The sequence below is a fragment of the Ambystoma mexicanum genome, chromosome 9 (assembly GCF_040938575.1).
Source record: "Ambystoma mexicanum isolate Mex_15411 chromosome 9, UKY_AmexF1_1, whole genome shotgun sequence".
NCBI classification, from domain to species: domain Eukaryota; kingdom Metazoa; phylum Chordata; class Amphibia; order Caudata; family Ambystomatidae; genus Ambystoma; species Ambystoma mexicanum.
Genome location: NC_090931.1, coordinates 1,079,696,529 through 1,079,708,695, shown reverse-complemented (window position 1 = coordinate 1,079,708,695; position 12,167 = coordinate 1,079,696,529). Strand labels below are relative to the sequence as shown.

At 43.3% G+C, this 12,167-nt stretch overlaps 1 protein-coding gene across 2 annotated transcripts in view; it reads right to left on the bottom strand.

Moving 5' to 3' along the window:
- Positions 1–12,167, bottom strand: part of ACVR1C (activin A receptor type 1C) — a 1,016,293-nt gene that overhangs the window by 235,914 nt on the left and 768,212 nt on the right. For both annotated transcript variants that reach the window (XM_069616403.1, XM_069616404.1), the window contains exon 6: positions 1,951–2,107. In XM_069616403.1, the coding sequence (XP_069472504.1) occupies positions 1,951–2,107 (157 nt within the window). The remainder of the gene's footprint in view (positions 1–1,950; positions 2,108–12,167) is intronic.

The following is a 12,167-nucleotide window of genomic DNA, read 5'->3' as shown; positions in this document are numbered from 1 at the left end:
GCGTTAGGTACATGTCCGCTAGGGTCGGAATTCGCGTACCGTTGCGCCATGGTGGTAATTACGGTTTGGCATGGCGCGCGTGCGCGTACTTGGTGCAGTTAGCGTTGGCGTTCACTACGGTGTCGCTAATGGCATCGTACTTTACGGTGACGGGTCATAATCGCACCGAGCGCTATTCGATGGCGGTATTGCATTTCCGCCATCGTTTTTCGATTTCCGCCAGGGTCGTAATGAGGGCCATAATGTTCTGATAAATTTGCACAGCATCACTAATAAAAACATCAGCAAGATGCACAAGATTAGAGAGACACTCCAACTTCCTATCACTGAACTCTTGAACCCTTCCCAAAAGGAAAAGTAGAATAGTGCACAACGAATTTCAGTTGATTGGGATCATCAAACCATGAATACAGCATCAATTACAATAATGTTCCAGTTCTTGTAAAATAAGTTTGAAGATTAGCTGGAAAAAGATTTCTTTTGACCAGAACCATGAAATCTAAAAATACATTACAGTTTAATATGCATCACTAGATCAGCAACTTGCTTCAGCCTTGAAGAATCCATGTTCCGAAGATGTCACTTTCATTGTAATGTATCATGATAGGGGCGCTGCACATTTAGTCCATTGACATAAACTGATAAATACTTCTTCTTATGACTACATATTTTGGAGACTTTGTGCTTGTGATGAGGAAATTAAACAGTTTGGGCACGATTCATGGAAAAGTGTGCATTTCACCCGCAATTGACACGTGCAGAGTACGAGACTGAACGAGCCTTCGTTCAGAATAAAAGATTCATGTCCCGCGTATTCATGGAATCTACTGCGCAAAGTAACCGTATTCACATGTTGCGTCCAGAACGCCCCTGAACCGGCCCCATGCAAAGCATAAACAGCCAGAACAGCTACATTTGCGTACTCACCCGGGCGCCATTCCACGCACCATTCAAACAGTGCGTGTGGTCCCCCGCAAGCAGGCCTGCATATCAGGGACCCTGCGCAGGGTCCCCTGTAACTGTTGCCAGCACCCCAACAACATGCATATGATACTTCGTAACTCGGGTAAAACTGGAAAAATCTGCGTGCAAGCCCCTGTAAACTCTTCCTGGAAGCTGCTACGCTGCGTGTGTGCACCGCTATGTTAGATCGGAACCCCGCCTCTGTACACGCACCCCTAAATGCAACATGCGATCCCACATGCGATTCCTAGTGTCTGTGCGACTGCCTTTGGGTGGCATAGAGATCGAGGGATTTGCGTGGTCTTTTCTCTTCCGCGAGGCTGCGCAGGTGGTTCCGTGAATACATGTCATTTGGCGCAATTGTGGGGGTGCAAGGGACTGTTTGTGGGTCCTCCCTCATAACACCCACTGTTTCGCATGTTCTTTCACTTTTTCTGTGTTTCGTCCCCTTCCCAGCCCTCTGCTCAAGCCACGCTGATGCTCTGCGTGGTCTCTCGCGCAAGGTGCTCGATGGCTCGCAGAGACGTGCAAAGCCTGCACAAACCCCACGCAAGTCCTTGAAAAGTACAGCGTATTTGATTCCATGAATGGACAGAAGTGATTACGCACGCAGTTTGGTGCGCATGTCCCCTATTTCCCACGCAAATCATTCCATGAATCTGGCCCTTTAACACTAAAATGATGTAAACTTTTTCTTTGAAATAACATAATGGGCCTGATTAACAAAAGTGTATTCCAATGGGAACGTTCAATTGAAAAACCCTTTGTAAGCCAGACCCCCCTACATGTTAATTGGCAAAAAAACATTGTATAATCGTATAGTAATGTTGTATGAAATTTATATAGCAATAGCCCAACTGTAATTTGTATTGCTATGAAGTTATTTAACCAGAAATAACCGTTTGAATGCAAACTCAAACTGTGCAGTCGGCAGCATATTGCCATAGAAAAGGAAAAAATGTGTTCAGTCAAAGACTTCACGCTTACCTTTTTGTTCCTACTCTTGGATTCTGAGGTATGTCAATGGTGTTCAGTTTGGAGTCATGCTTCACAGCCAGACCTAAATCCGCAATGGCACAGGTTTCATTCTTCTTCACTAAAATGTTTTTGGATTTCAAGTCTCTGTGTGCGATGGCAGGCTTACCTATCAGGCACAAGGAAAACATGTGATATGTATCAATGATGTGGGGTGAAATACAAGTTCCTGCTTCAAGTTTTTTCGAAATACAAAAATCGAATAAGAAATAATCACATATATAGAAGTATTTAAAAAGGATAACAATATAAATAAATACTAGTGAAATAGAAATATAATCAGGCATTCATTACTGGCATGCACATCTAGAATAACGTTATTAGTTGATTTGCTTTCGACATATAAGCAACATTTTGATATACTTTAAAAGGGTCCTGAATTCGCCAAGCTTGTCCTACATATGATGATGAAGCCCATGCTATTAGCGGTGTTTGCGCCTCAAGTAAACCGTAGAGTGCAGGGCACTATTGTAAAAACCTTGTGCCTCTTATTACAGGTAATAACAATGTTCTAGATCTACCCTGTGAGTATTTCGGGCAGAAAAACAGAAAATGCAATAGCTCTGCATTATCAGCGTTGCACAATTTGCATCTCTGTTGATCGCACCGCCCGGGACATTTGTCTGGCAATGCTTAGAAGCAGAAGGATGCATCTCATTTGTTGTTAGACTTGAAAGTGACCATATGCAGAGCTGAAGCCCATTGCATAAAAGCAAGCTATTAACCAAGCAATGCCTTTGGAACCTTTTGTTGGAGATGCATTTCCAGAAGTGTACAGGTTGATGGTCTATTAAGGCAGGATAAGAAACGCTGCGTATGAACCCTAAGCAAAGCTGTGATTTTCAGGGAATGATTTTGATGGAGCAACAGCGCTCAGTTTCCAGCAGTTAAAGTAGTTAAAACACAATTTTGCAATAATGATCGTAGTGTCTTTAAAAGTGACAGTAACCCAAAGGAATGCACTTTGTGTTGTGTCGCAAAGTTGTCTAGCGCAGCGTCTAAGGATGACTGTGGGCCCATTACCTGCTTTGCCATTCTTGTGAGTGTTAGGTAATAATTTGTGCAGTCACACTGTGTCAGACTACACAACACTTATCTGCTTGGTATTAGGTAACCCACCCTTTGGTATAGGTCTGTACTACTCAAGTTGGTAATGTGACTGAGCAGCCAGGCCTATCTCAAGAGGGGTAAATGTGATCTGTAGAGCTGTACAATTGAAATTCGTAAATACAAATATCGAAGTAACACTTACACTCAAGGTTTCTGTTATAAATAATTATTTATTTAACATCATTTTTTAAATAAACATTCTTTAAAAAGGCAATTCATGTAACCATGTAAATATACTTTAAAAAAACTTTTCAGAATCAGAGAAATTTAGTGGATAATCTTTGGATATGCTATTACACAATTCCTACACCCCGAGATGACTTCAATCACAAGGACAGTTTTGCCATTTATATATCACACTAGTTATACTTTGCAGATTCTGAGGTTGCAGAAAGGAAAGGTTTAAGGAAGGAAAAGGTTAAGCAGGTTCTCAATATATATGTGAGGACACTTAAATCTTCCAATGAAACCTAGACAAGTGTTTCCCAGCAGTAACAGTCTAAAACAAGCTACCACCTATGAGGGACAATCAATTAGAAAGTCAATGGGCTAGAAGAGTCTGCAGGGAGCCAGGACAGCAAAAGTCAATTTGAAACAGTCTATGGAGGTGAGGCACTTCTTAGATAAAAGTCTTGCACAAAGTTAGAGAGTTTGTAGAAAAATCATTTGTAGGATCACAAGATGTTGCGCCTGTGAAAGGAGAGTTGGAATCAACTCTAAAGGTAAGCCACTGCAATTCCCAACTGAGAAAAGCACAGCACAGCTTCCCGAAGTCTGCTTGCCCACGTCTGCTGTTACACTTCAGAAGTCCTGACTGACTGGAGTTCATCAGCCAAACCCCGCCTTTTTTCCCCACAATCTGCATTTCAACGGAAACGCTGCGCTTCTGGAGCGTGCGCTTCCCGAAGGCTGCTTGCCCAAGTCCGCTGTTACGCTGGAGAAGTCCTGACTGACTGGTACGCGGTCTTGCTTGCAGAAACGACTTTTGCTGGATGAGGCTGGCTGGCTGGATTTGTTTGTGCAAGTGGACTAATCTGTGGACCTAATTGTGGACCTGGAGTGCCTAATCAACTGCATTTGTTTGTTTACCCTTTCAGGAGTTCATCAGCCAAACTCTGCCTTTTTTTCCATATGCAGTTGAAATTCAGGTTGGAGAGGAAGTCACCATCCCAGAATGGACCCCACAATTCTCACTGGAAGTAAAAATTAAAAGAGGACAGAAACTGAAAAATCCTGACGCCTATGTCCATCTTAACGCTCATTTCCAACAGCAAGGGTTTGAGGTAAACCCAACACCATTAGTCAACACAGAACACGACACCATTCCAATAGAGGTGAATAACAGTGACCTAAACAGTATCACTCTGGGCAAAGGCACCATTATTGGAATGGCGGTTGATGGCTGACATTTTTCCACAGATTTAGGTAACAAACTGTTAGGACCAATCCCCAAGGACTGTTTTGACAGTGATAGCGATGATGATGCAACACCAGACATGATCTTCACCCGGCATGGGGGGAATTTCCTGGTGTACTCTTCCTGCCCTTATGATAAGGAAGATGTGGCCTGTGACTTCAGGAGGGATGAGGTGATATTTCAAGTCCACGAGGACTGCCTTCCCCACCTAAAGCCATCAGTCCAAATCAGCACTTTGACCAGGGACTTCTCCACCCAGCTGGAGGAGGCCGCTGAGATAGCAAAACCAGAAGTCTTTCCAGGCTTCAAGCAGATGGTTGAAGAGAGAGTCAACCTAGCTGATGCGTGTGAGACTCTGGAGCAAAAACAGAAATTGAAACAAGGTTTCTTAGATTTTCAAGATCTCTTTGCGGTAAACTCATTGGACTGTGGTCGCACCGACATCCACACAACAACAATTCCCATGGACCCTGGCATGATACCAGTGTTTGTGAAGCAATATTGTTTGCCTCTCACATCAATGGAGTCCCTTTCGGAAATAATGAAGAACCTTGAGTCCCGTGGGATAATTAGTCCAGTCCACAGCACCTTCAATAATCCGGTGCTGGGGATTTTGAAATCTAACAGCTAGTGGAGACTCTGTGCCGACCTAATGGAGCTCAACAAATGGGTCCATACTTCCTGATGGCCTCTTCCCTACATAGACCAAGGGCTGGCCCAGATCCAAGGGTAAAAAGTATTCACTGCAATTGACCTGACCAATGGGTACTGGACTGTACCTGTCAGTAGGGAGGACCAATACAAGCTGGCCTTTACCTTTGGGGGGCAGCAATACACTTGGACCCAGACTCCCTTCGGATACATCAACTCCGGCAATGAATTTAACATCTTTCTACATAAGGCCATGCCCGACCTGGGTGAAAGGGGTAACCTGGCCTATGTAGACAATGTTCTAGTCAAAAGCTCAACTGTGGAGGAACACATAGCGGAGATCCGTTATGTCCTGACACAGATGAGGGCTGCCGGAGCAAAACTCTCCTTTCAAAAGTTACAGTGGTGCAGAACCTGTGTCAATTTCTTGGGCATGAGATAACTCCTCAGGGTCTCTGTCCCCAGGAAAAGAAAGTATAAGCCCTCCCGAAAAAAAAAAACCACAACTCTGCAGGAACTAAGGAGCCTCCTTGGACTAACTAATTATAGCAGAAAGTGCATTGAGGATTACGCAGAGATCGCAAGACCTCTGATCCATCTTTTGAAGGGGAGGGTCAAGTGGGAGTGGGGTCCTGAACAAGCCGAAGCAGTAAGACAACTCAAAAGAAGCCTCTCACAAGCGCCTTGCCTAGCTTACCCTGTCAAAAACAAGGAGTTCTTCTTGGAGACAGGGTTCTCAAATACATGCTTAACTGCTGTATTACATCAAAAGCATGACAAGGTCAATAAAGTAATCTCCTATGAGAGTAAGACTTTATCCTCTGTGGAGGAAAAATTCAACGATTGTGAGAAGCCACTTCTGGCAACGGTGTGGGCATTGAAGAACTACCGCCTGTTTATCCAGGGGGAACACATCATAGTGGAGACTCCACACCAACCTTTGCAATATCTTCAAAGTGACAGAATCCATGCCGGAAATGTGAGTAATTCCCGAATTACTTCCTGGATTCTGTTAATGCAAGGCTTTCCTGTGGAGGTCAGATATGGCCAAAAAAAGAAGAGTCCCCTCACGCAAGGTCTGGCTGACTTGCATGATTGTGCCAGAGAAAACTGTCTCGAGGACGAAAGTCTTAAAATCAAGGACAACATGGGGGCCTACCTTAATTCCAAAGTCTATGACGAAGACCAGTGTCAGGGAATGCCCAATGTCTATGTGGATGGGTGATCCTACCATGTTGACAACAACGGGGAAAAGGAACTTGTGGCCGGCGTAGGGAATGCATGGGTGAATGATGCCCCAGAATCCTCCACTGGGTACAAAATCGGTCCCCGAAGTAGTCAAGTGGCAGAGCTGATGGCTGTACATCAAGCCATCCTCACTGCTGTCAACACCAACTCCACAAACTGGTCATAACCACTGATTCAGATTATGTACGGAACGGGTTTGTGGAGCATCTAGTTAACTGGAAAATCAGAGGCATGCTATGTGCTAATAACAAACCATTAAAACATGGGAAATTAATACAAAACATTGATGATCTGGTCACCTCGAATGGGATGACCATCTACTGGAAAAAGATCAAAGGGCATTCTAAAGTAGAGGGACCAGACACAACTGGAAATGACCTAGCTGATCAGCTGGCCAAAACCAGAGCCATCCAAGGGGATCTACTTGAGATCGAGTCCCTGTTAGGGGGAAATCCAGGTCACGGCTATCACTAGGTCCCAGACAAATGCTAACAATGAACTCTCAACTGCACAATGGAGTAAGGAGACCACAGATGCTGATTTGATTACGGCCAAAAAGGGGATCAATAATTGGTAAGTTTTATCAACACATTGAGGACCCTGAGAACTTCCCCCTGACGGATACCGATTACATTGGGAAAGAGGACCTCAGAGTGTTGATGAAATGTCCAAAAATTTTCCGAATCCCGGATGGTTTGTTGGTGAGGAGATCCATAGCTGGCCATGACCAGAGGGTGGTTCCTACCTCATTCTGAAGCCTCATGCTAAGTCACGCCCATGATGCAGCCACAGCCGGTCATCGGGGGTTTCATACAACATTAGAAATCTTGCAAGCGGTTGCATACTGGCCACACATGGGGCAGGACCTCAACCAATACTTGAAGGGGTGTCTTGTGTGTGCACAATTTCAGCCAACATCACTCACACACCGTGCTCCCCTCCAAAAGAGGGGGATGACACTGCCTTGGTCAGATTTACAAGTCAATTTTATCAGGCCCATGATTCGCTCCTCTGGGGGAACAAGTAACAAAACAAGCTTTGGTATAAAGCGCTATATAAGCCAAATAAATACAAAACAAGTATATGTTGACTGTAACATGCTTGTTTACTAAACGGGCAGCCCCAAATTGCAAGGCAGAAACAGCAGCTGCCCTGATGATCAATCACATCTTCTTGCGTTTTGGACTACCCGAAAGGATTGAGTCAGACTGAGGTAGCCTCTTCACTAGCGAAGTGATGACAAAGATGTGGGAGATACTTGGGGTCAAAAGGAAACTACGCATTGCCTACCGGCAAGACTCTAGTGGTGGATTTGAAAGTTAAAACAAAACTATTGTGAACATATTAAAAAGGTTTGTGGCAGATTCTGGACCAAGTTGGGACATTCGATGACCCCTTGTCCTGATGGCCATCGGATCTACCCCTTCTTCTGCAACAAAAATGTCTCTGTTTGAGCTGATGACTGGACTAAGGATGGTGCTACCCCAGCATCTGCTCTACAGAACACAAGAGCAGACCTTGATAAATGCCTCCACAACTCATGAGTATATTGAGAATCTGAGAAAACACCTTCAACATGCTTTTGCCTATGCTCAGCGGAATCTAGAAAGATCTGCAGACAGTACGAAGACCCACTATGACCTTAACACAAATAAAAAAGAATACCAAGTAGGAGACCGGGTCTACCTGTACAATTTCCAAAGAAACCAAGCCAAACAGCGCAAATTCCTCCCAACTTGGCAGGGTCCTTTTGAAATTGTAGACAGAATCTCACCAGTGCCTACAAAATCCGCATACCCAAGGGCAGTTTGGCAGAGGGGGAAGACACGTGGGTCCACATAAACCAGCTGAAGAGTTGCCATCCCAGGCATACTTTGCGGCAGATTGGGGAGCCAACCGGAAACCCAGAGGAGGACATTCCTGGATACCTAGAAGACTCCCACTGTTAAAACCATTAGTAAATACAGGCAGGGAATATTGTAAATTGTATGTCAATGTATGCATCTGCCCCACTACATGAATAGTAGTGGGGAAATTTCCATGCTCTGTTCTGTCTCACAACATTGGAACCAAGAATTTCTAATTACCAAGGAGGACCACTCGGGGACCGGGAGGAAAGACCCAAGGAGCCCGGAGTATCGCTCCATATTCCCATCCAGAACCGGCGGGGAGAGCCTGTCGATCCAACGTTGATGGGAGAGGCAGACGACTTTGTCCACCTGGACCAAAGAAAGAAAGAACATCCCAATCTCCCGACTTCCCCTTGATGGGTGGTCAAACTCAAGTCGTGAGGAGTGCTCTGTGGGATGTTTTAACCCACTTTCTGCTCTGCTATGCTGCAGCACTGTGTTATGATGGTGCCAGAAATATCAAAATGGCTGCAAAACCTTTGTGCATGCCAAAACCTCTGAAAATTGTGCTTTGCAATGCACAAAAAGATGGCTGCCCAATCTGCCACGCATGTTGTTAGTGATGGAACAGAGATCTCACTCCTGGAATATGTCACTGGGCTCCACAACAAGTAAAAATGGAGTACAGAAGGAAAAAAGCAGTGTTTTGCTAAATGAAACCTCAAAATCTTGCTTTAAATCCCTTTGTTTTTGTTGCTGAAACTGCAGAATGCCGGTGCAAAACACCCTCAAACACCCAAAATTCTTGCTGGGTGCTACAATTCACTTAGTTTAAGAAATCATTCTGAACTTGCAAGGTCCTGAAAAGCTGAGAGCATAAAGAAAATTCCACAGCAAAAGTGGCCTGTCTGTGGATCTGTCAAAAATCTGGGTGCAGTACCCTGGGCCGCCTGAATGACTGTCAGTAGCCGGCCTGATTAAACTTTAAACATGGATAAACTGAAATCAAATGTTTGCAATCTAAGAGGCCTGTTACTCAGAGTAACCTATGCTGTAATTGGTTTGATCCCATTGTTCAAAACCTTGAATAGGTATTCTAGCTGCTATTTTGAAATCACAAGTTTGTTTTAGGCTAAGGGAAAATGCAACAGATTTAAAAATTAAATCAAGCCTGTCTAAAAGCTACCAAACTGGAATATCAGGTTTCTCCACAGAAGGATGGCCTTTCCACCCACCAGGAAATCACACCAAAGTGATAATTATAGGGTTAGGAAAGAACCTGGTCTACAGAGGCAAAAGGGAACATTGAACTGCCACTAAGGAAATGCAGGGTGTGAGGACAGTCGTAAATGGCCTCTGCCAAGAGCAAACAGGGAGGAGACTGCTTCTGAACTATAGGGAGACAGAAGGAGGTGAAGACAAACAGTCATCTGTGGCTGAACCTTCACAAAGAACACTTTTTAAAAGACTTACAATTTTCCAGTGAAAATTGTGTAAAATATAGCAGTAACAGGTTTGTGAATCTAAATTTTGGCTGCACGTTTCAAGAGGCAGCAAAATCGTGTGACATGTTCTGGAAAGAAATGGCAGAAAATGTGATTTTACACAAAATGTATTGCTGCTAGAAGTATGAAACTTTATATACTTATGGCCATGTTAAACGCGCACACTTGTAGAAATGTGCTTATAAAATTGGACATTGTGTTTCTGATGAAAAGGGGAAAATTCTGTGAAAAGCCGAGACAAGATCCAACCGCTATGGGGTTTGGAGGAATAACTGCTATATAAAATATGTAATCTGTATATATGATTCTTATAGAGGTTGCACATGTGTAAATATGTATGGTGCCAAAAGTATATTTTGTGTTCAAGGGCCAGGGGTGGATCCTCAGCCTCATAAAATCACACCATAAAGGTGACACCATGTTTCTCTCCTCCTATCAAGGCACAGAGGAGACTCTGACCCAATCACCTGTCAAAGGCCGAGTTTAGGATAAATCAGCCCACACACCCCTTTATCATAGCATAAATAGAGGCAGCTCACCACTCAAAAAGACAGACAGATTCACTCACTACCCCGATGCTGGCGGAGCACCCTGCTAATGAACTTTACATCTTCCTTGCTCCAGACTACAGAAACCTGGCAAAGCAGAAATCCATTGCATAGCTGAACTATTTTCAGCTAGGCCTCAAATTCCACCGTACCGTTTAAAAACATATCTAGTGAGTATCTATAGATAGAACTGTGTCACTAGCATATTTACCTTGCTTAGTTAATCCCTATCTTAAACCCATCCCGTCTTGAATTCAGAACCTATATTATTAGAAGTATTTTTGAATTGTTTGAACCCTCTGTCCTATCTATCCTACCTTCCTCCGGTACTAACATTGCTAAAACTATCTCTGCGCTGATCTTTTCTCATCTGAAAAAGGCGAGTTTCCTTTGCAGGCCGTCACCCTGATCAAGTGGCCTGTGGGGTATTCGTTTTGTTCATAGTCATCCACTAGTCTAAGAAATCCTTTTTGTCATTTTAAAAGTGCATTCCCGTTTTCCAAAAACGACCTCCACTAAAACGTCCATAACTTCCACGGTTTATGTGCTAGAAACAAAATTTTAACTTCTGCTTGTAGCTAACATACACAGCTTTAAATCGCATTTACAAATCCGCATCCCAAATCCATACAGCTCTCCCGTTATCACGATTATCGCACAGTGAAAAGTTTGCCGCAAATTTTGTTTTTGGGAAATTCTGACACTTGTAAAACAGCTTTTGATTCCCCCCGACCTGAATTTTAAGATTTCAAATTGTTTCTTGGTATTAAATCATTGCTTGTGTTTATGTGCAACTATCCAAAGTGGCGACCATAAGAATTTATACAATTTCAGCAATAAAATTCATATTTAGTGTTTTTGACCAGTCCATTCTAAGATAACTTTAAAAGCCATTCTGACAGCTTGACAGTCAATTCTGTTTTTCTCTTGTGCTTGCTGGGGAAAAGTGGGATTGATATTCTGTTTGAATTCTGCCATTCCTGATTACCTGCTCTCTCCTCCTATCTCTTTACATTACCTATTGGGGATTGATGGGTGTGCAGGCGGAACCTTTAACCACAGCGCTATTTGACACACGCACAAAAGTATTATTTCTGTGCTGAATTGTTTTGCTCACTATTACTCCTTGAGTAGTAAAGAAATTATTCAGTATTACATCCCCCCATTGGTGGTTATTGTGTACCCATTAAAACATAGTGTGATTAAATTGTAAATAGATAAATAAATATTTTAACTTTGCAAACCAGACTGATTCCTGGTTCTGTGTGACCAGGGGGCGGGGGGTGTTCCAGGAGAGGGGCATGATATGAGTGGTACATCGTTCAGAATAAAGAACTTTTAGACAAAAATAAATAAGGATTTCAGTTGTGCATTACACGCTAGGCATTGACTTGGGTGTGTGCCGGATTGAAATCACTTACAATATGTAAGTGTCGAGATTTAGATATAAATTCTCTTGCTGAAGCTGGTGTATCTCCGGATGGCCTTCTAACAAACCCAGTCAGGGCCAAAACCAAACTATTTCAACTCGATTGGCAAACAACACGAGACAAATGTCTCACATATCGAGACTTCCCAAAAAACCTGTGTATGCACAAAAAAGCTAGTCATTTGGAATTATATCTCCAGCAGTCTCCCTCGCCTCTTCACACTGCAGAATTTATGAGATTGAGATTTAATCTCTAGCCAACAAAGGATCTCCTTGCGAAATGTGGAATAATACCACATGAAAATAACTTTTGCTGGTTTTGTAAAGAGGTAAATCAACCAGAGACTATACGCCACTTGATATCTGAATGTGTTTCATTAAGACTGAAACGTGAACAGCACTTTTTTAAAA